The sequence below is a fragment of the Ciconia boyciana genome, chromosome 2, assembly GCF_034638445.1.
Source record: "Ciconia boyciana chromosome 2, ASM3463844v1, whole genome shotgun sequence".
NCBI classification, from domain to species: domain Eukaryota; kingdom Metazoa; phylum Chordata; class Aves; order Ciconiiformes; family Ciconiidae; genus Ciconia; species Ciconia boyciana.
The window spans coordinates 9692082-9715939 of NC_132935.1; the positions used below are offsets into that span (position 1 = coordinate 9692082).

The following is a 23858-nucleotide window of genomic DNA, read 5'->3' on the forward strand; positions in this document are numbered from 1 at the left end:
TACAGAGATGTAGAACCTGCTTTTATCAGCTTGTTACCCACATACATCTAGACAGGCCCAAAGAACTTTAGCATAGTCTACAGCATACTGATTTGTGGAGGTTTTGAGATAGTTTTCAAGCTGAAAGTGAAAGCTGTGTATTTCAGAAAAAAACCCAACTTTTTCTACTGTTTTTTAATCTTTTTTCTGTTTTATCTAGAACACTTATCCCTTTCAACAGAACTACCAGTTCACCCACTGAAAGCTACAGGCACAGCTGAAAATGATACAGTTTGTAAAACTACATTCTCAGTTATTACTGAAAACTGAGCAAAATTGTATAATACTAGTCCATTTTAGGTGTCCTTCTGTAGACAATATCCTGTATAGTCAGATGATAAGAAAGTTGACTTACAGTCAAAAAACAATTCTGTATAGTCTACTGCCACAGTTTGAAAGACAATCCACAAACAGCAACCATACTTTCTTTTCAATACAGTGAGCTAGAAAATGATCGTTTCCTTCCCAATAGACCCTGGAAAATGCTTTTAATGCCTTACGTCTCACTGGGTTGTTTCATGGAATTGTTAATTACAAAACAGAAATAGATTTTGTAAAGTTTTTTGAAGACAGGAACCTAATTAGTCCTTATAATTTAATAAAGCATAAGTCCAGGGGTACAAAAACCCGAACAAACAAAAAAACAAACAAAAACCACCGATATGACCTTAGTATTTTCCAGACATTCAAGTGTTCAAGTCTAGAAGTGATTCACCCAGCAAACTTCCATAAAAGCATGTAAAAGAATGGAAGCAGAGTTTAAAGAACACAAAAGACTATGGGAGTATCTGTGAGAATATTAAGTCATCTAGCATTTAATATTAGCATATTAGTATTATCTAAAATACAGAATTATTTGATTGTGATTATACAATCACACATCCTGATTACAGGATCTTCCAACATGAAAACTTAATATAACTCTAATAACTGTTTTGATAGAGGTAAGATTTATTGTACCAAGAAATTGCTTTGTAAGAATAAATGACGAATTTAGGCCAAAAAAGCATCAGGGACTCTCTTTCTTGCTCTGCACATTTCTCCTACATCATGATGTAGCTTTGTAGCAGGGAAGCAAGCAGAAGTTATACCTCTCAAAATGGCACGCGCAGTAAAATGTCCAGAAAGGGCAAAATGTTTTTATTTCCTTATGTGTATAACAAAACAATTTCACCCACTGAACATAAAGCATTTCTGAAGCATATTCCAGGATTAGCATTCAGATGACTGCACATTTAGGCCACAGGAAAGCTAACTGTGATAACACTGTTTTGAGTTGCACTGTCATTCAGTAAAGTATACAATTCCATTTCATTGTAGAAATTTTAAGTTTTTACAGTACACATTAGTCTATACTTTCTCCTTATTTAGTGGTGCTTTTAAGCTGTTATTGTTGTTAAATAAAGAATATTTTACTCGTAAGCACCTAAGATATTTTCAAGCATACTTCAAATATAAAAATTATTCAACCTAAAAAAAGGACAAAACTCTTATGAAAGTCCAAGCACTTGCCTGGGATATACTTACAAAGCTCTTATAGATGTAAACGTGTCATTCAGTCATAGTAAATGCTTGCAATCACTTACTGGTAATTTACGGAAGTTTTACCAGTACAAGCATCTTCTATATTTGTACAATACAGAAGGTACAAAAAGGAACTTACATTGGTAATACCTTATTTCCATTAATTTTGAAACCAACAAAATTAAATCAGTAGAAAAACATATAAATCTATCACAAAATAAAAAAGGAACATATTCTCTATTCAGAAGGTGTTTGTTCCAGACTGAGTCAAGAAAGTTGGATCGTATTATCAGGGAGAGAGAGATTGTGCAAGTCCTGTAGGTAAATCATGCAAGTTCTCAACTTAAATTCCTAAGGACATAATTTCTTATATATATTTATGCTAAGTAGCCAGTACAGTAGGAGAAAAATCATAACTTTTAATGCACACTGGATGTCTTTAAAGAAGGTCAGGTTTTTGCAGCAATTCAAGAACAATCAGCATGCATTGTATTTAAGTTTGAGTTATGTTATTTAAAGTACCGCCCTGTAAAAACTGTAGGCTGGATCTGAGCAGTATTTTTTTTTTTTTTTTTAAATATTTGAGCTCCCCAGTCTGTTCTACTGCCTGCAATTTTCTCATGTTTCAGATGGGGGAAAGGGGATGCTGATGCTGATAGTTATCACCTTTTATAGACAAAGCTACTGTATTTCATTATTAGGAAACTATCACATAGGAAGACAAGATACCTTATAAACATAAGACTCATATAAACTACACAGTATAGCGTTAATGAGAAGTGTGTGAATGTATGTATGTACTTCACTGAACAAATGAAAAAAGGACAAACAATTCAACTTTTCTAAACAGAGAAGTTTCAAACACTGGATTCACACATTAACTTCACACACACAGTATTAAAATGATCACAATAAATAACAACAAGATAAGGTTCTCAGCAATAGAAATCGGCGATTTAGTTTAGTTATTAATAGTTAAGGTCACCTGACATTTCTAATTTTGAGTTTTATTAGAATGGGATGAATGTCTTCACATTCTACTTCACATTCTCTCCACATTTTACTTCATGCCACTTGGATGAAAGTTATCCTGAACGCCACGTGTGCAGTTGTGTAACAAAGTCAGTAACGGTATGTTGGCTTACAGGGCCACATTATTGTGGCTATGAAACTGCAAGACCAGACAGCGCGAGCCTGAGGTGGGGGAAGCAACACTTAACTGTGAATGACCTAAAAGGACTGCCTAAAGCAATTTATCCAGCATTACTCAAATTCTAGTAGACGCAGACATCAAATTTATAAGATAATTTAATAACCTACAGGATGAGAAAGAGTGCTTTGTGTAATTCTGTCTCTCTATACCTTTAACTCCTATAAAAAAAGATAGAGCAGGGATCCTAGAGATTAAATACTTTGTTGTATATTACATCACTACGAGCACATAATTCCATATTAACACATGGAATGAAAGAAGCATCTTGTAATAAAGGTAAGTTTCCATCACACACTTCCAGATTAGCATGCTGCAGACAAGCAAGACAAACAATTACTGTACTGGGAATATTAATTCTGACATTCTTTAATTTCACAGTCTTGACATTTTATACTATTTTTACATATACATGCACTTCAATTCTGCCAAAAAACCCTGCTTTTATAAGCCAACACTAACAAATATAAAAACCTCGTTGTTATATCAGGCACTAGCTGGTCACTTTTCCACTTGGGATACTGCTTGTCTTCTTTTAAATAACAAATGATGACAACTAGCAATAACAGTCACCTTCTCATGCACAGGAAGTCCAACACTGTCACTGATAGTATCATTATTTCACTGCTCCTAAGAAGAAACTGCCCTTCTAAAATGAAGCACCCTACCAACTAAAGAAAGCATTTGTGGTAAATAATTTAAATAACGTGGGATTGAGTACACCCTCAGCAAGTTTGCCAATGACACCAAGCTGTGTGGTGCAGTCGACACGCTGGAGGGAAGGGATGCCATCCAGAGGGACCTTGACAGGCTTGAGAGGTGGGCTTGTGCAAACCTCATGAAGTTCAACAACGCCAAGTGCAAGGTCCTGCACATGGGTCAGGGCAATCTCAAGGACAAAGAGGCTAGGCGGCGAATGGAATGAGAGCAGCCCTGAGGAGAAGGACTTGGGGGTGTTGGGTGATGAGAAGCTCAACATGACCCGGCAATGTGTGCTTGCAGCCCAGAAAGCTAACCATATCCTGGGCTGCATCAAAGGAAGCGTGACCAACAGGTCAAGGGAGGTGATTCTCCTTCTCTACTCTGCTCTCATGAGACCCCACCTGCAGTACTGCGTTCAGCTCTGGGGCCCCCAACATAAGAAGGACATGGATCTGTTGGAGCGAGTCCACAGGAAGGCCACGAAGATGATCAGAGGGCTGGAGCACCTCTCCTATGAAGACAGGCTGAGAGAGTTGGCGTTGTTCAGCCTGGAGAAGAGAAGGCTCTGGGGAGACCTTATAGCAGCCTTCCAATACCTGAAGGGGGCCTACAAGAAAGCTGGAGAGGGACTTTTTACAAGGGCATGTAGTGATAGCACAAGGGGTAATGGCTTTAAACTGAAACAGGGTAGACTAAGATTAGATAGAAGGAAGAAATTCTTCACTGTGAGGGTGGTGAGGCACTGGAACAGGTTACTCAGAGAAGTTGTGGATGCCCCCTCCCTGGAAGTGTTCAAGGCCAGGTTGGATGGGGCTTTGAGCAACCTGGTCTAGTGGAAGGTGTCCCTGGCCATGGCAGGGGGGATGGAACTAGGTGATCTTTAAGGGCCCTTCCAACCCAAACCATTCTATGATTCTATGACTTAAAATGTGGTAATACTGGGTTCTACATATATCTGCTATTTTTCAGATGAAAAAACCAATGTTTTATTATCAAAAGACAAAGAAGAATTCACCCCGTCAACACTCCAAATTAGCTTAAAATGTTTTGTATTCAACCGAGTTTTGTCAACATAGTTTAAGATGAAAGTTTTACTACATTACGCACCCCATTGTTTTTGACCAGCTGCTCACTAAAGAAATTTTCTGGACCCTCTCTAAAAAAACCTGACAGAACATTAAAAATATTTTAAAAAGTTATCTCTTGTACCAAAAAATTTTGACAAGTTTAAAGATTTTAAAGTTGTTCACCTCTAGACAGGAGGAAAAAGCATAATTAATTCATTCTATCCTAGTAATATAACCACTATGGATCTAAGCAATACATTTAATTATTTGTACATGAGAGATAGAGGTGTTTTACATGATATTCAGTCACTGAAATTCTGCAAAATGCTTAGAGAAAGAAATTCCGTAACGCCATAAGTTTCTAAGTAAAAGCTTATTGCAATCAGCCTTCAGATTCTGTAATACTTAAGCCAAGGAAATCTCACTTATTCCCACCACATTTTTTCAGTTTCCTCACCAGCATATGCTATCCTAGCACATGGTTAATAAAAATATCTTCCATGATAGAAAAAGACATTTTGAACTTCATAGACACTGCCAATTTGAAATCAGGTCCACTTAAAAAAAAAAAATACAATTCAACATATCCGCTGTTGAATTTCACCTGTTTTCAAGTATCTGCCTATATAAGTAGATTTACAATTATGTTATAAAAAAAAGAAAATCATTGCTGTTATAGGAAATAACCTAACATAATTTACATATGCAACATATAAAAAGTCATAGGAATTAATTATATTTATGCCTGATCTTCAGGTTACAAGTACATAAATGAAAACAAACAATCATTTTTCTAAAACAGTAATCTTCAGGTTTGCTTTTTAGAAGTAAATAAACTTAAAAAATGAAATTCAACTTCAAAAAAGAATTTAAGTAGTCAAACAGCTGAACGAAACTCTCGGGTTTTTGTAAGATATAGAGCACCAAGTAGAGTAAGTTTTGCATCCAAAACCAGATATTTGGAAGTCAGGGAAAAAACCCTGGAAGACAGTGGGAGCTTCCAGATCTTTCCAAAACTTAAAACAACTCAGAGTCATTCAGTACACAGATTTGTTTCATTTGAAACCCTGACTTCTGAGCAATCAAAGAGTCCCCACAGGCGAAGCAAAATTTGTTTGTGAGGCTGAAAGAAAAAAAAATTACAGCTCAAGTAAGACAGTCAAATCTTACTTGAAAGACATCACTGCCTTTGTATCCCAGTGAAGATTTGAAAGTCAGCTTTGGGATGGAAAATAATCAAGATCTACTTACAGCCACAATCATACTGCTTATATTTCTAAGTGTAAGCAGACCATAAATTTGTATTGGCCTGAAACTGAGTTTAACCTAAAAGTAATATGGAAACTTTTCCAAAGGTTGCCTGACTTTTCACAAGTTTAAAGACATTTACTTCATATACAATTTATTCTTCTCTTCCAGACAATACTAGTTTCCACTCCAAAGTGGTACGTCAGAATAACTAAGGCACATGAAACGTTATTCGGTCACTCTACCATCTCTATTCTTTTGGGGTTTTTTTTGGTTTTTTATTTATTTATTTCCTTCAGGAGGAGAGGAAAAACTAAAAAAGGCTAAATGTGATGGTAAACTTTCTCCACATCTGACAAAATTTATTTAAGAACACAGTAGGTCAGTGTCCTTGGTAACAGACAAGCTGTCAATGCCAATACACTTTGCTCCTCCTGAGTCAACACAAAAAGACTAGCTTTTCTCTCCATTGACTATAGAAAGCACCTAGGGAAAATAGCATAATTAGGCTAAAATTAGCCTTTGGAGTACTGTTGAAGAGCCATACAGATTCACTCTCCTCACAGAATTTGACATCTTATTTAGGAAAATGTAATTATTTTTGGTTACTGAGTTTTACAACAGACAAACACAAATTATCTCCTAATTTAGGAAGTCCATTAATCTGCTTTGCTCATAAAAGGCTTCATTAGGAACTGACAGGGATATCAAACAGATTACCATAAGGTGGAGTTCTGTTCAATAGCATTCGTTTGGAAGTGACATGTGTCTTGTACATCAAAGTGGAGGCTGGCAGTAACTGTTTGCCACCAAGGATTTTAAACAACTGGAAAGTGATGTACATCTTGCCATTTGGCAGCCCAGGAAATAAGTTCCAAAGCTATTTCCCTAAGAGGTTTTGCCCAGGCATTATTATACAAACAAATCAAAAGAAGCAGGGTAGTCTGGCTCAAAGATATTAAAATAAATAAACAAATATATTTGTCTCATTACCGTCACTAAAGCTGTCCTGTTAGTTTGGAGCACAAGGGGACACTCCTCCCCCACATCAGAGCAAGAATACTGCGTTCCACCATAACAAGAAATTCAACTCCAGAGTAGCATCACTCTACTACACCCTCCTGCCTCCCTGAACTGCAAATCCATTTAATTCCATCAACTGGGAATCATGCCCGAAGGAAAGCCCAACAGTTTTACAGAATCCACAAAGAACACCCACACTGCTAACAATGGCAATGTACAAAGAATGCAAGCATTCCTTCTTTACTCATGTAAAAGCAATCACTCTAAGTGAAAACAGTCCACATCACGATCCTGGAATTTATGAGACTCCTATTGTACCAGCTGGAAATACAATGGTTAGAAGGGAAGTATGACAGAACTATAATACTGATTGCACCTACCACTGTATTTGGAAAACTAGATCTCCAAATCTTCATTTTGACACTTTTAGTTATGCCCTTCAAGCCTGGATCTGAATCCTGAAATATTTAAGCTAATAAGATGGTGAGGTTGTAGTACTGAAAGTGTTTGCCCCCTGGCTACTTTTCAGCTAATAGGAATCTTCCTTTGTAGTGTCAGTGCTGCAGAGAAGGATGTTATTTCCTCCTTCTCACACCATCGCTCTCATTGCTGGAGAGCAAGAAAACACTGTCTTACCTATACAGTGGCTTCAGGAGGTCTGTTTAAAGATTCAAAATATGAATTCACAGAACAGCTTTCCTGTTCCTTCCAGAAGAAGCAGTTATTTCTGCAGGGAATGAGCCCAGCCATCAAAAGAATTTTAGAGACTGAAAGGAAACAGTTTTTCTGCCTCCAGCTGGTATCTGCTCTGTGTTTAGGCCCAAATGGTATACCCTGCCACATATAGAATCTTTTCAATTCATGTTAACTGGCAGATACTTTGTGACTTCTGAAACTACTTTCCCATAGCAAATACGCAAAGATTTATTCCGATTTGGTTTAGTATCTGAGTTTACTCACAGAATTAGTTCCAAGAACTTGCAGCTTTGGTTCGCCTGATTCCAGAAGCTTGGCAACCATATGAAGGAAACTTTCCACAAACGGTTTTATGCTTTGAGAATGGCAAGCCATTAGAAGTTGGTCCAGTGCCTCCATGGCAATTAAAACATACCTGAAAATTAATTAGACACACTCACATAAACACATGCTACATTTATCATTACCTCAATTAATTCAATTTAGGTACTTATTACTACAAAAATTAGAAAACAAAGGGTGGAAGGCATATATTTTTGCATTATCTAAAAATGAAAGTTATTGGTATTTCCTACATTAATCTTTTTTCTTTTTGTTTTTGGGGGGGCACGGGGAGGGGAATAGAGTATTTTTAGAAGAGATACCATACATAATACTTGGTAACAGAGTAAATATAGTTCAATTTTCTTTTCTAGCACATTTTATTTCCAACTATAAATCCCGGCTTTCTAGTCTACAGCTCCTCTATCTATCCAAATCCCATTACCAACAGCCAACAACTTATTCATGCTCCTGCACAGTCAGACAAAATGCTAAGTAAACGAAAAACAGTAAAGAAAAGCCGGGAACAAAATTAATTACCCTAAAGAATGGTCATTAACCCATTCTATAAAGTTATAAAAATAGCTTTTGGCATCATGAAGGCCAGTAATGATGGCCTGTGGTTGATATTGCCACTTCCTAGACTCAGTGTTTTCCTACTCCATTTCCACATTCTTTAAAATTCTTCTCTTCTTTTGACTCTACATTCTTTCAAATTTCTAGCTCAAATAGGACTTAAGAGTATGACAGAGTTTTAAAGTTCACATTTAAATACAATTTAGCTAAAAGGGCTGAAAAGAAAGATATCCCCCCTTCCCAATACGCTGAATGACATTCAAGGGTGTATTGGATTTACATGGCAAGGTTTTGGTAGCAGGTGGGCTACAGGGGTGGCTTCTGTGAGAAGACACCAGGAGCTGCTCCCATGTCAGACAGAGCCAGCTCCAGCTGGCTCCAAGACAGACCTGCCGCTGCCCAAAGCTGAGCCCATCAGCAACATTGGTAGCACCTCTGTCATACCATATTTAAGAATGAGTAAAAAACATTGCACACCAGCTGTGAGAGAGGAGCGAGAGAAATGTGAGAAACAGCCCTGCAGACACCAATGTCTGAAGACAGAGGGGGAGGAGGTGCTCCAGGAGCTGAAGCAGAGAATCCCCTGCAGCTTGTGGTGAAGACCATGGTGAGGCAGGCTGTCCTCCTGCAGCCCATGGAGGTCCAAGGGGGAGCAGATATCCACACTGCAGCTTGTGGAGAACTCCACACTGGAGCAGGTGGATGTGCCCTGAAGGAAGCTGCAGCCCATGAAAAGTCCACGTTGGAGCAGGCTCCTAGCAGGAGCTGCAGCCCATGGAGAAAAGCCCACACTGGAGAAGGTTTTCTGACAGGTCCTGTGACGTATGGGGCACCCATGCTGGAGCAGTCCGTCCTGAAGGACTGTACCCCATGGAAAGGACCCACGCTGGAGCAGTTCTTGAAGAACTGCAGCCCATAGGAAGAACCCAGGTTGGAGAAGTTCATTAAAGACTGTATCCTGTGGGAGGGATGCCATGCTGGAGCAGGGTAAGAGTGTGAGGAAGAAGGAGCAACAGAGACAAAGTGTTATGAGCTGACCGCAACCCCCACTACCCATCCCCCTGCACTGCCTGGGGGGGAGGAGATAGAGGATTCAGGAATGAAGCTGAGCCTGGGAAGAAGGAGGGGTGGGGGAAAAGTGTTTTTAGCTTGTTTTTATTTCTCACTATCCTACTCTGTTATTAATTGTCAATAAATTAAATTAAGCTTCCCCAAGTCGAGTCTGTTTTGTCCATGACAGTAACTGGTGAGTGATCTCCCTGTACTTACCTCAACCCATGAGCTTTTCCATCTTATTTTCTCCTCCTGTCCTGCCAAGGAGAGGGAGTGAGGGAGCAGCTGGGTGGGCACCTGGCAGCCAGCCAAGGTTAACTCACCACAAAGGGACTGGGTCTGTCTTACCTCCTAAACACGATTAGAACAAATATGATGAAATGCAGCTACCTGTTAACATCTGTTTTTAATGCTGTGACTTATTTCCTTACCCATAGCGATGTCTGACAACATCTCTGCTCAATCTCTCTGCTAGGTAAGCACCAATTCGATCCAGCTTTTCTGGTGCAGAAACCGCATAGAAAGTCAGCTTCTCCATATCAGCTTTAACAAGACCATCCTAAAAACAGACATACAAAATATAAAATAAAAAAGTTCACAGAATAGATAAAATTTTTTAAGTGCTTTTCCTTTTGTCTACTCAACATTTAAAGATCTGAGCCATACAGATAGGAATAGGCCACTGAAAAAAAACCCCCACTTTTGAGCAAAATTGTCAATAGCTTAGCTGCAAAAATCAGCAACATAAAAAACTAAGTAAAATATTTTTTAAAGAAATGAAGCAACTATCTTCCCCCATCTTTTTTTTTGGAGGGGGGGGATATGTGGAGAACAGGTATTCCAAAAGACGGTATTTAGTGAGATATGTCATCTGCTCTGAGGTAAGAGGAATTTTTTTTCTTTTCACATTCCCCTTCAAGAAGTATATTTGATACTGTATACAAACAAGATTGTAGTTTAAGTATTTTATTTCTTCAGTGTCACATCTTGGACAAGACTGACATACAGGGTACCTGAAGGCTAATTGTTAGAACAAGATCAAAGATTAACATATTAGTTCCAAGGTGAACTGCGATATGGATCTCCTCAGGTGAGATTATAATTAAAACTACCAGGTAAGAAGGATAAAGCTTTTTTTTTTCCTAGAAGTTCACAAAAACATTATCTTTTTCAAATAAATTACTTTGAAGCTTTTAACATACCCATTATTAATGTATTTTATCAAGCAAGTCATCTCATATTTTAGAAAATGCCTATAACTCAGTGAAACATCATGGACTCGCTTGTGTCCTGCAATGAATATTAACAAAAGCAGAGACTAAGGAGTGCCAACTCAGAGCTACTGAGTGAGATTAAAGCTATAAGACTACAACTGTAGCAATTCCAGGTGTTTCTACACCTGTATCAAACAAGTAGATTAAAACAAATAAATCTATATTGTTCAATAAAACCACATTGTTCCATGGTTTCAACATACTGTATACACAGAAAACATTTTCTTTGAAGCCAGTAACATACACTTATATAGTAACTAGCACTCAGTAACAACACATTTTAGAGAAAAGCCCACGTACTTCATAAGATACAAGCCAAACGTTACACAAATGCTGACTGTTCTGCTTGCTTCTACTATAATAAAAGATAACAAAATCTGGTAACACATTTAAAAAAACAACAGCAGCAGAAATATAAGCTCTCAATTTAGTCTGAACCACCACGTGATTATGTATAGATATAGGCATTACTAAATGGTAATAAGTGAATGGTAAAAAAGTAACTAGAAGTTATTTATTTTCACACAGAGTAAGAGCTGGGCTGTAATATAGCTCCAAGGCTGTTCAAATGAAATGGAAAAAAAGAATATGAATAACTGGAGAAATTAAAAAACAACAACAAAAAAACCTCTTTGGCTCACAACAGTCTACCAGAACTATAAAAACTTACACAGTCAATATGTCAAGAGTTAGAAAATTAAAATCTTGTAGAAAACAGAAAATGTTCATACCCGCAAACATAACAAAACAAGTGTTTGTGGTTCTAAGTAGTTATGAAGTGCCACCTCTGCTGCAGAATAGCCTGTTTAATTAAATCTCTATTTCTCTGAACAAAACATACTATTTTCACTCTTTAATATGCACAGCCTTGGTTTGAAAAGCAAATTAGAGCAGATGATCTGTAGAGGTTCCTTTCCAGCTAAATTATTATACTAACCTCTATTAACGCTATGAAGTGTTAAAGCAGAATTTACTGTAAAATGTGAAAATAGACAAGAAAAAAAAAATTTAAAAAATTGCTAAAGCATTTGTTACTAATCAAAAATTTTCAAATGCCATTTCCCTTAAAATTCTAAAGTCGTCACTCACTTTTGGATCTTCAGGAAATATGTTATCTACCAGGCGCTTGTAGCGAGGTCGCAAAGCAGCACAGCAACAGCACACTCCTGCAGAAAGATTTACCCAACAGAATTTAGAAATAAGTCTTAGAAACTCCAGTATTTTGATTTTAAGTGACTAACTGACAAGCAAGGAGGAAAAAAATTACAGTGAATTCAGCTGCTTGTTACTATCAGAAATAAAGCAAAATTAAGATAATTGAAAATTACTGAGAAGTCAAATAACCAAAACTACTATAATAATGTAATATATGAGAAAATATGCAAGCATGTTGAGTATTAGAATGCACCTGTCATCCAATCATACTTTAAAACATGCAGAAAAATCAAGAAACTTCAAAATTTAGTAATATTAAAAACAAGGCTACTTCATTTGCTGCTTTATCTTCATTCTGAATGACCATTTGAAAACATAACCAAACATGCATTATGTTCCCTCCTCTACAAAAAAAAAAGTCAAGTATGAAATCTTCTGTTTTACAGGCAACCATATAAAGCAATATAAAGCATAAAATACAAAACAAGCTCTCTCTTCATTATCCCGCCATTTTACTGGGCATCGGACAAAAGACAGTCACTTGAAGTGAAGAAAGGTATTTTTCTGATCTCATTTCTACTTTACTACTAATACTGTACTCATGTAAAGATAATTAGAACAATACATGTAACTTGCAATTTTATTAATTTAAAGAGAGTCACACTACCTGCTCTAAAAAGATAGAAACCTACAAAGTATGGTTTGTTTTTTCTAGCATTCATTCAGGACTACTAGAACTTCGAAATAATTCCAGTTTACCTGAAGTAAAAACTCAGCACAAAAACAATGTTTCTAGATATCTGTCCAACTGTTTTATCAGTGCAGATTTATTCCCAAGGAATTTAAATGTTTTGACAAATCAGGTTTTAAATGTTTCAGTGGACATATTATCAGACTAACTCACTGGTCAGGTCTCAGATCAACAGATTAAAGCAGCTCTGATGCACACGAGCCACTAAGTAGTAAATAATACACTTAATAATAATATACCAAGTATGCATGCAGATCAGTGGCTTTCTGGTCTTTCAAATCTCAATACCTAGAGCATTCAAAGTAGCTAAATATCTTACAAATATCATAAATGTATCCATTTATGTACTCAAAAAAATCATAAAACACTTTGCTAAAAATAGTAAAAGCTGCAAAAGCTTTTACTGCAAATCAAAATAGGGAAAAGGATAAAGGGTATCTCGGCAGTAGCTTTGATGATTACAATTTATCTGCAAATTTTGCAGTCTGTGAAGAAGTATTAGACAAATACATCAGGATTTGTTTTTCTTAATTTAAGATATCCAAGTAATCTTAGTTGTTTTTCACCATATTTATAGAACACCTGGGAGATTCATGACTTCCCCTGCTGTATTTGTTTTTATTACAAGACTATATGAGTAGACATTCTCCCTCTATTCCAAATGTTTTCTGATTTCTGTTTCCTTTTGGACCAAAAAAAAGAGAATTCTGCTCATAGTCTGACAACTTAATTCTTGCAATTAATTAATCAAAAACAATTAGCAAAGATAGATCCATGATTTTAAAACCACGCTTTAACTCTAAGTTCTCCTCAGTGGTCTTTTAACTAAGGTCATGAATTATAGAGTCATATATCACCAGTAAGATGAACACAGACTCATGACTTAAATACATAACTATGAAAACAAAAAACACTCAAGGAATAAACAACTGGAATATTGAGAATGAGTGTGAAATACTACTTTGTTACTACTGTCAAGTTATTCATATGACTCCTGTTGACATCTACTCACAGAGTTCTAACCAATGTAAAAATCTACATTTACATAAAAGCTGCAGGTACTAAGTAGCTAAAAATCAAAGCTATTTCATATGCCACTGGAAAATGTAAGTATCAAAAGAGGTTAAAAACCTACTTGACTTAAAACAGAAATAATTCAGACAGTTGTACAAAAATATTCTATTGAGAGCAATGTTGTGTAACATTTTAAAAGTAAGTAAAATCATAGTAAGAAAGGAGTACTTAATTAGTGTCTAGTATATCACTCAGTATTGGGAAATTCACATAGGACCATCAAAATCCACCAAAACAAGACCTAATATTGTTAAATGTTTCTTGAGTTAGGAATGCAGCTCTGCACCTGGCTCACTCCTCTTCGTACTTGTGTCTTCCTACTTGATTTTCTACCTTATGGACCTCTAACATTGGTCCAGAGTAAACAGTATGTTTGATCACTACTAAGTATAACAAAATATTCTTACAATAACTGTAGTAAAATATTTTGCTACAGCTATCTAAAACATAACAAGAACAGAAAATATTGTAAAAGACTGCACGCAAGACAAAGGCAATTAAAAATGCTTTTAGAGTTAGTTTCTCCTTTAAGTGACAGAAGAAAATCCTTGCAAAGAACCACAACTTAAATCTTCAAACGGTGTTTTAGAACTGTGTTAATTACATAAATTTAACATAAAACCTGGATACAGTTACTCCTTTGAGAAGGATAAAAAATATCAGATAACAGTACCAACTCATTCTGGAAGCCTTACCAGATGGTTTCAGCTAATGGAAACTCAATATTGTTCAAATACTCGTCTTCAAATTTATGGCACACAGTGAAATATGACATAAAAAAAAGGCCTAACAACAAGTATATTACATAAGATTTGAAAATTTTCTCTTCTCCCCATCCTGGATTTTCAGTAGTATCTTTACATTGCTATGTATTTAATTATAGCACAGTTTACATGAAACAAACAAACAAAAAACTTTTCAAAGAATTATCTATCATTGAAATATAAAACTAAAATTAATATGAATGTTAATGTCATTAAAAGAACTTCCTAAATTAAACAGACCATTCAAGTATCAGAAAGCAAGAGTTAATCATCAAAGCTTTCAGCCTCCAAAGATATTTTGAGTGGAGAAATTTAGGCAGAACACTATCAGAAAAAAAATTAAGTGACAAGCTCTCCAAAGAACACAGAAAAAAGAAAACCAACAGCAAACCCCAAAATAATTAAGTCATGAGACAGATTTTGTGGAAAAACTATTAAACATTGCTCAGTGTTTTGATATAACTGGGAAAGATTAATAAAAACATAGGAATAGGTTTAAAAAAATGTATGAATATATAAAAAAAGACCCACAGAAAAATCAAGTCTTAACAACATACATTAAAAATAGATTGAACTTAAAAAAATAAAACAAAATCTAGGAACATTTCACTACGTAGACAAGAAAAGATGAATGTTGTAAAAGATGGATAGAAACTGAGCAATTGAAAACGCATTGTCTACTTCTTGGATACAAATTTAACCCAGATAAAAGTTGATCCAAGTAAACACATTCGTTTCACAAAAATAAGCTGTTTTGTAGGTCTACAGAACGCAGCCACTAAGCCAAGCAAAAAGAACCTGTTCCATTTTATATAGGTTTATCAATGAAAAATCCTATGAAAATTCCCTTTCAGTGTCAGGCAAAATTTGCATTTTAATGGTCTCCCCCTTGAAGACATCTTTACATCATTTTATACAAGTAAATATAAAGGTTAAAGCAGTATCTACAGATAAATTCACACTGTTACATGATATGTAAAAGGTTTAAAGAATACTTAATTGTTTACTTCTCTAATAGTGGGATTTTCCAAGTCTAAACATGCATGTTCTCTTCTGCTAAAGGAGTCCTGTAATCTGCATTTTACATGTTAAGACTGTACATATTTCCCAGCTGTATGGGTACTTCTTTTCACACCCATTTATTCTACACAATAGCAGTAAGAAGAAAAAAACAGTCCATATTATTAGAAAATGGGAATTTCACCTACCCAAACACATACATGGTCTCGGTTCAAAAGCAGAATTATAATCATAGGCTTTTTCTTGCTCAACAGTTGGAACTTGAACATACTGCCTCATCCTGGATATGATTTCACTCCCCGGGTACTCTCTCCTTTTTCAGAAATTTGCTCTCTCACACTAGCATAGAAGCGGTTACTTCACGCGAGGGCTCTGCAATACTGTAAGCTTATCTGATTAGCTGTGTGACATCTACATAAAGCCACCAAACACGTGAAAACTTCAGTATCAAATTCTGTTAACAAGGCCAGGCACAAGAAAAGAGAAGAGAATAAAAGATACATCATCAATGTGTGATTCACAGCTCATCGAATGAAACTGCACAAAGCCAGTTTCATTACTTCAACTTCCTCGGAACACGCAGTTCATTATTTCTGCGACTAGAAGCAAAAAATCAGTATAGTTTCAGAAAAAACTGTGTTCAGTCAGCAGACACATATCACTGTGGAGTGATAAATATTTTAGCAAAACCTACTTACTTGATCTTGCTTGAGAATGGTCAGAAATAAATCATTTAAGGCAGACTGCTGACCAAAAAGGCTTTTTAAACAGAAGGGTTTATCTTTAAGATTAGAGAAGCATTTTAAAAACTAATGGGTTAATGAAATTAACATTACCTCTAATAATATCTCAGAATTTAAGAAACAAGGATTACAGAATTTAAATCCTTAACATCCTTACTCACAATAATTATGATACATCAGGTAGAAAATCAATTTTGAGTTAAGCAATTCTGAAGTTACTTTCTGGCTTCCCATTAATTCTCATCACTTAATAGTTTTACTTGCTGCAGTAAATCCATTTGGGTAACACAAAATACAGGGGTTTTATATCAGTACTTTTATAAACCCTGGAAATTATAAGGTACTGGTTTTAATAAAATCGCAACTAATAATTTCCACTAAATAATGATTCCATACCAGTTCTAGACTTAAGAGACTAGTGCTAATAAACTAGTGTTGACTGCAAATAAATTCAGAGAAAACACTGAGCTGCACAGAAAATGTCATCACATAGTTTACTAAAGAAACCCTACAGTGTGAATTAGATATATACACATTCCAATAAAGTTTTATTTCAAATGAGTTTGTCTGAATATTCACTGGTACATCTTACTCATACAAAATTACAGAAAAACGAAACCTTCAAGCTAGCTTTAAACATCAAACACCAAGTTCTGCCCATCAAGTTTAAAACTGCCAGATTATTTTCCTCTTTATCAAAACCTAGCAAAACAGAAAACAAATGGATTGTATTATATATCTAATGCTAGAATTTCTTCTAAAATTTTGTAATGCTGTCTAATATTGTTCTCAACTGTTTGCAGAACATTAACAACCTGAACCAAAATTTCATGTTCACTCACTGAATATTTTTGTTATGTCCCAAGCTTGGATCTGGTCGTCCATATCTTTGTTGTCTATCTTCCAAGATTTAAAAAAAAAACCCAACCCAATAATATCTTATTCTATTTAAAAATAGTATAATTAACATAAAAGTTTGAATCTACAGATAAATGTGTGTTTTGCTAATATCAATAAACTGAGCAATCTTAAAATTACATTTGGTTGCTCAATGTACTTAAATATAACTACATAAAAATTGAGTACTTCACTTTTATTTTTGTTTATATTTCTCATCTCAGATATAGAAAAATAAGTAAAATGAAAGTTTAATGTATAAATTTGTTTGAAATATCCAGAGGAAAGTGCATAAAATAACACTTCAACCACTACACTAACTATATCTGGTTAGTTACACTAACTATATCTGGTTAGTTTTTAATAAACTGTTAATATCAGTTGATGCATTTACTTCAGAACTAAAACTATTTTCAAGGGCATTTCTCTTCTGCTATTAAAAACAGATCAAATATTTTAGAACAAGGAAAATATTCTGGCCATATAAGGGAGTTAATTAAAAATATTCTTCAACCTGCTATAAAAAGAACAACTGCTGTAAGGACGCACTCATCAGCCATTGCAGTGTCCCTGTAATGCACTCCCAGAGGGAACAGAGGACTCATCATTTAGACAGGATGAAGTCCCATCCCCCAGATAAGCCTCTTCTCCACCTCCCACCCTAGTGCTATTTGGCATCTAAACAGCTGGTTTCTAGCCTCTCTCCACCTAAACGCAGCAAAGCAAATGTCCAACATGCAGATGAAATTTCTGTCTTGAGAACACGATATTCATCTTTATGTTAACTTCTGATGCTCATGATAGCAAAATCTCAGAAACAGCCAACGTGGAAAATTCCATTCACTACCTAGGTTTGGCAATTTCACATTTATTTTTAAAAATATGTTGGTGCTCAGATAACTTTAAACAAATTAAAAAAACCCCAACTTTCTCCCAAGAATTTATTCTTACAGTAGAGCTGTAAAGGTAATTATAAAGTTAATTCTGGTGCGATATGACTTCAAGGTGTGTTCTTCTACACTTGAATCAACATGGAGAAATGCACAGCATGCTACAGTGACAAGCATGTAAAAATAATTTGAAGATAAGCTTTTTGTGAAAATGAGAAACAACAATGCATGTCAAGCTACTAGTAAGAAGTAGAAAAAAAAAATCCAACCTAGTCAAATAAGGCTTCCCACTAAGCTTCTTCAATGAATTATTCTTTTCAGAACCATTAGCAATTAAAACAAATCCCCAGGGAAGATATTATCTTTGGGACAGAGTCATTTAAAGACTTCTAATCCATTAAAAGGAAGTTTTCCATTACATCAAGTTCTCCAGTTGCATTCTTTTTCACAAGTTCCACAGCCTGCAGTGTTTCCATACTGTCTCTTCTTTCTCCCACCTTTGTTGTTTTCACATAGTAACTTTGTTTTACTTGCTCATTTCTGTTCTCTTCAACACCGCCTCCTCCTTTTCTACTCTGAGATAGTACCAGCACTCTCTATTTTTAATACAGTATTAAGAATATCTAAAATTAATCTGGTTCCAGTGAAAGAAGCTCTATGGCTTATTATGAATTTTGCTTTTTAGTTCTGGTCCTTACTTATATTCCTATTAAGCTGGGCAGAACAAGGTCATTTACTTCTCATCACTAAAGCAATACAAAAAGGAAATTTTGTCACTCCAACTCAGAAGACACCTGCAAAGACACATCTACATAAATCTCCTTGACCCCTCTCCATCACAGTTGGCACTGATAACCTGGTCACGGTAAACAAAATGGGTAAAGTCCAACTTTCATTCCTGCTTTCAATATTGGGTTTGCAGTCAGGAAATGAGTTCTAGGTGATAAACCTGGGTGGGGAGGTTCGTGTCATGATACCCCTATTTCTAAACAAATACTGATTTTACAGAATCACAGAATCGTATAGGTTGGAAAAGACCTTTAAGATCATCGAGTCCAACCGTAAACCTAACACTACCAAGACCACCACTACACCATGTCTCTAAGCACCTCATCCAAACGTCTTTTAAATACCTCCAGGGATGGCAACTCAACCACTTCCCTGGGCAGCCTGTTCCAATGCTTGATAACCCTCTCAGTGAAGTAAAATTCCCTAATATCCAGTCTAAACCTCCCCTGGCACAACTTGAGGCCATTTCCTCTTGTCCTATGGCTTGTTACCTGGGAGAAGAGACTGACCCCCACGTCTCTACAACCTCCTTTCAGGTAGTTGTAGAGAGCGATAAGGTCTCCCCTCAGCCTCCTTTTCTCCAGGCTAAACAACCCCAGTTCCCTCAGCCGCTCCTCATCAGACTTCTGCTCTAGACTTGTGCATTTTATAGCAAGGTGTTTTGTAAATCAGTGAAAAACGGGGACATAAGCAAACTACTGGACTAAAGGAAAAGGGGAGGGAAAAGGATGCTCATAGCGCTTTGTGTAATCTCTGAAGCACATGAACTGGCATTATTCCTCCATCCAAACAAGCAGTAGTGCATGGAGCAGATTCATAACAAACACTGACAAAATACCCATTGTACTTGAAGGCCTCATCCAGTAACACGCTGAGCCAGCAGTATACCCTTTACCTACCATTTAATTTGGAATAAAAAAAGTAAAGAAGGATTGACATTATCACAGCAGCCTCCTTCTACTCTCACTACTTAACACAAACACTTTGATCCGTCTCTCCCTGTCCAAACGCCTGGCTCCTCCCAATAACAGTGCGTTCAGGGGAATGGAGTCTCCCCAGCACAGTGATGATCCTGGCATAGAAGCAGGCTCCCAGTACCAGAGAGACTATCCTGTTCAAAGCCTGGCTTCACCTTGGCCCTATCCTATTCTCTAACCCAGATGAGCAATATTTAAAATACTGCATCCTTAAACACTTCACAACTGCAGGGGACAGCTGCAGGTGACAGATAAGTGTGCTGTAACCGTTGCAGGCACTCAAAGGCCAACAAACTTGCTTTATACTCCTCCACGGGTTCCACTGAGGATGAGGGCTGCAACACCTGCACCTCCCCTACCACCTTCTTCCCACTTTGTTGCAGGTAGGGAGTAACATCTAACATGGAAGACCATTCTACAGAAGATGCTTCCTTCAGCACCTCAGGATTGAGATGGATATTGTGCTTGACAGAGAGGAAAGACACTATGGAAGGCATAGTTGAAAGGCAACAGGACAAGGAGCAACACTTAGCCTATCTCCAGGGTGGCTAGGGGTCAATAACAAGCATTTCTTGAAGGGTGCCAGGGGCAAAACTATTCCAAAAGAGCCACTGTCTCCCTCTGGGGCCTTCAAACCATACTTCTGGTCAGCAGGTTGGCCAACTACAGGTAAAAATATATATACTTGGCTAAATGCCTCAGTAAGCTTTGGTGGCTGCTACTTAAGCCCAGGCTACAGAATCCCACACAGATGCTCAAGCTGGTCATACCTTTTCTTCCCAGTCCCAGCTTCAGACAGCAAGGCAGATAGCTGACAGGGACTTTCTCCATGCCACCCCCCCCCCCCCCACGCAGTTCTAGTTTTAAAAGTTCTAAACTAGATTTCCCACATTCCCTTTCCCATTGCATTTCCTCATAGATCACTGGACACAGCCCCCATTCCCAGCAAGGAAGAAGGTAATTTTGTTGTTTGAACACTTCTGTTTTGCTACAGGATTAAGCCATTGCCTTTAAAGCAACAGCCCTTGTATATGCATGTATTTTGAGGATGAGAGGGGAGGGGAAGAAGAGGGCATCAACAAGAAGCTGGGACAAGAGCACAGGTCTGGATACAACTCTAGGCAGAGCATTAGGACATGGTATGTTGATAGTCTATTAAGTAGGGGCTAAAGCAAAGCCAAGCATCTAGCAGTGATGTTGTGATGTACACAAGCTCCCATTGTAAATGTGGTAATGTTACAATTAATGGTACATTTAAAGTCTCAGGCTTATGGCAGTAGCACACATGGATTACTTAACATCTCTTAGAACACAAATGGTCACTGAAACACCATGAACAGTTCTGCCTTTCAGCAGATGTCTTGATTCCAAAGTCAGAGTCACAAAAGAAACTGGAATGACTCCTGACACATGGAAAAGTTGCCAAAATGTCTAAAGATCTACCTTGCTGGTCAACTGAAATCTGTATTACATAGTAGAATCTTCTGGTTTTGAAGCTGTGGCTTCCTTATACCAAGCAACAGATGGAACAGTGTCAAACACTCCCTACATGAAGATGAAGGTCATGAAGATTTTGTCAATACTACACATTTGCACTATTTGAAGAGAGCTTGAAGGATGGCACTGGTAAACTTTCATCACCACACCTGCCCTAGAGAAGACAAGCTCACTTCAAACCAATGAGTAACTGGTCAGCAACTGCCCAGGGTTGCAAGTCTTCTCAGGGGGATAAACACCTGAAACTTTGTGCATTGAAAAATCTGAATGCAGAGAAGCATGAAGAAGTTTCCTGACTACTGCTACTTTTTCTATTTTCTTAAGATGATGCAGCTTGTTTTCTTGACCCAATCCGCGGGGGAGGAACACAGCTGCAGTGGTAAGACCTCCCAGAATCTTATGCTGCTGCCCACCTTTTTCCTCAGAGAAAAGGATGCTCAGAACAGCTGTGTCACTTCTTTATCACAGGTATCCTATGACTGCAGTTATCTAGGCTGGGAGGATTAAATTCTCCACTCCTGCTCAAGGGTGGCTTGCAGCACATTGTCCAAATGCGCAGTGCTGAAATAGATCAGGGAGTACATACCACACTGTCACTTGAACTGCATGAAGAAAAATAAGGTATGAGAAGCTTTCTGTGAGTGAAAACAGCATGTGCGTCATGATTAAAAGTCCTGACGATAAGGAAAAAGGTTCACAAGCCTTCTTTCTGGAAGCCTCAAAGCTAATGGGAAGGTTTAGCTCAGGGAACTAGATTTTAACCAGTTCAGAGTAAACCACTGAACTGTATGTAGGACATGTAAGAGTGTGTTGTTCTATATATCCTTTTTTCTATTAAAACACCCCAAATGCCAACATAAGCATGGCCAGAGCTTCAAAAACAAGTTTTACCCTCCTTTGAGCACACTCAGCTATAGAATTCAGTACATATACACAAATTTTGAAAAACATTTCCTAATTAAAAAGAAAACTTTCTGTATACAAGTAGTTCCATACCACATTACATAAATTTGATTTCACAGACACACACATACATTGTACATAGAAAGCAACATAAGAAATAGAACAGATGAAAACTTTTCTGTGAATCTAGAACCATACTGTGGTATCTACATTGAGAAAATTGAGTGCCGCAATTCTTCTGAGGCACATACACAGGGCTCAAAACATGACAAAACATCTGTTCCTGTTCAGTAACAAAGTGTTTAAATTGTATTGACATTATTGAAAAATAAAATGCTAAACAAAAATGTTGCAATGTTACTTTGAAAAACAGAGTCACAGAAGATACATAAGCTTAAGAACTCAAATTCTTGCTCAAGTCTCACCAATCTTCAATTAAGTACCATGTTTGTGCCCATACCTACCCATTTGATTTTCCCACAAAGTATTTACAAAATTGGATATTGCAATTTGGACATGTGAACATACATATAGAAGAACATTAAAATAATTTGGAATAAAAAATTTGAAAAAAATCTCTTTACATATAATCAAGAACATGTCCTCAGAGCTGTCCATACACTCCATTTTACACACTTCCTTTTCTGTGCAGACAGCTTCACCTAGAAGAGCACTCTTCACTCATAGAAGAGCAGCTTTTGGTACAACAAACAAACAAGCAGAAGTTTATGCAACAACTTTTCAGTTTTAACAGTTTTAAACAGACATGAAAGAAGTTACACTAAAAAAGCCTCCTTCTAGGATAATCTGAATTATAAAATATCCTTGTGGTTGTTATCTTTCCCATTAGTTCTAAAAAGTGCTCCAGCTTGGATTCAGGTTTCCCAGAATAATTGAAAAGCAGCTGTTACAAGGTCCTGAATTGTCCTCTCCTCTCCAAAACAGTGAGATTTAAGGGTAGAACATATGCCTATCTAGAACCATGTATCCCAGGTAATTAAAAAGCAGTTTCCCCCGTCCTGTAATTTCTAATCAGCCACAGAGTACACACGGAACATACACGCAGCTGATTGCTCTTCTGTGCATCTTCAGTACCTAAAGGCTATGTCCCTTTGCTACCGTCACTCTGTTTCCCAAACTGTTCAGTTTAGGAGATGGTCAGTCTAGGAAACAGACAGCTTTATATTTATGCACAAAGAAGTAGTTATATATACACATATTGTTAATCAGCAAGTCTTAGGTGTCTCAGCTTTCTGTAGAAACCAGACAGGACATCTGTGGGCACACAAGCTCATTGGTTTCTACAGCAATCCAAGCATTCCTCCCCACAAGCAGCACTTCTCACCATGCTGCAATTCTAACGTCAGATTCAATTTGCAAAAACAATGTTCTGTCAGTTCGGGAGAACTTCAAGCTCACATCTAAACTAATGTCAATAACAGATCACAAATTCATTTAAAAAAAAAAAAAACACACACATACAGAAAAAGTCTTGGATCTAGCTTGCACTGCATTTATTACAAGACAAGAGAACTCTGCTAGCTCAATCATATTAGACAGATCAATTTTAATTTAATAACTATTTATGTTTTATTACCTATGAAGTTCAAAAGTAGGGTATCAGCATCCTAAAGTCCTTTTCTAATCATTAAACAGTTATGTTCT

The 23858-nt window shown here is 36.8% G+C and overlaps 1 protein-coding gene across 6 annotated transcripts in view; it reads right to left on the minus strand.

The window, feature by feature from the left end:
• EFR3A (EFR3 homolog A) overlaps window positions 1-23858 on the minus strand; it is a 91826-nt gene that overhangs the window by 54845 nt on the left and 13123 nt on the right. For all 6 annotated transcript variants that reach the window (XM_072851879.1, XM_072851878.1, XM_072851875.1 and 3 more), the window contains 3 exons: window positions 11823-11899; window positions 9891-10018; window positions 7774-7924 (listed from right to left, as the gene is read on the minus strand). In XM_072851879.1, the coding sequence (XP_072707980.1) occupies window positions 7774-7924; window positions 9891-10018; window positions 11823-11899 (356 nt within the window). The remainder of the gene's footprint in view (window positions 1-7773; window positions 7925-9890; window positions 10019-11822; window positions 11900-23858) is intronic.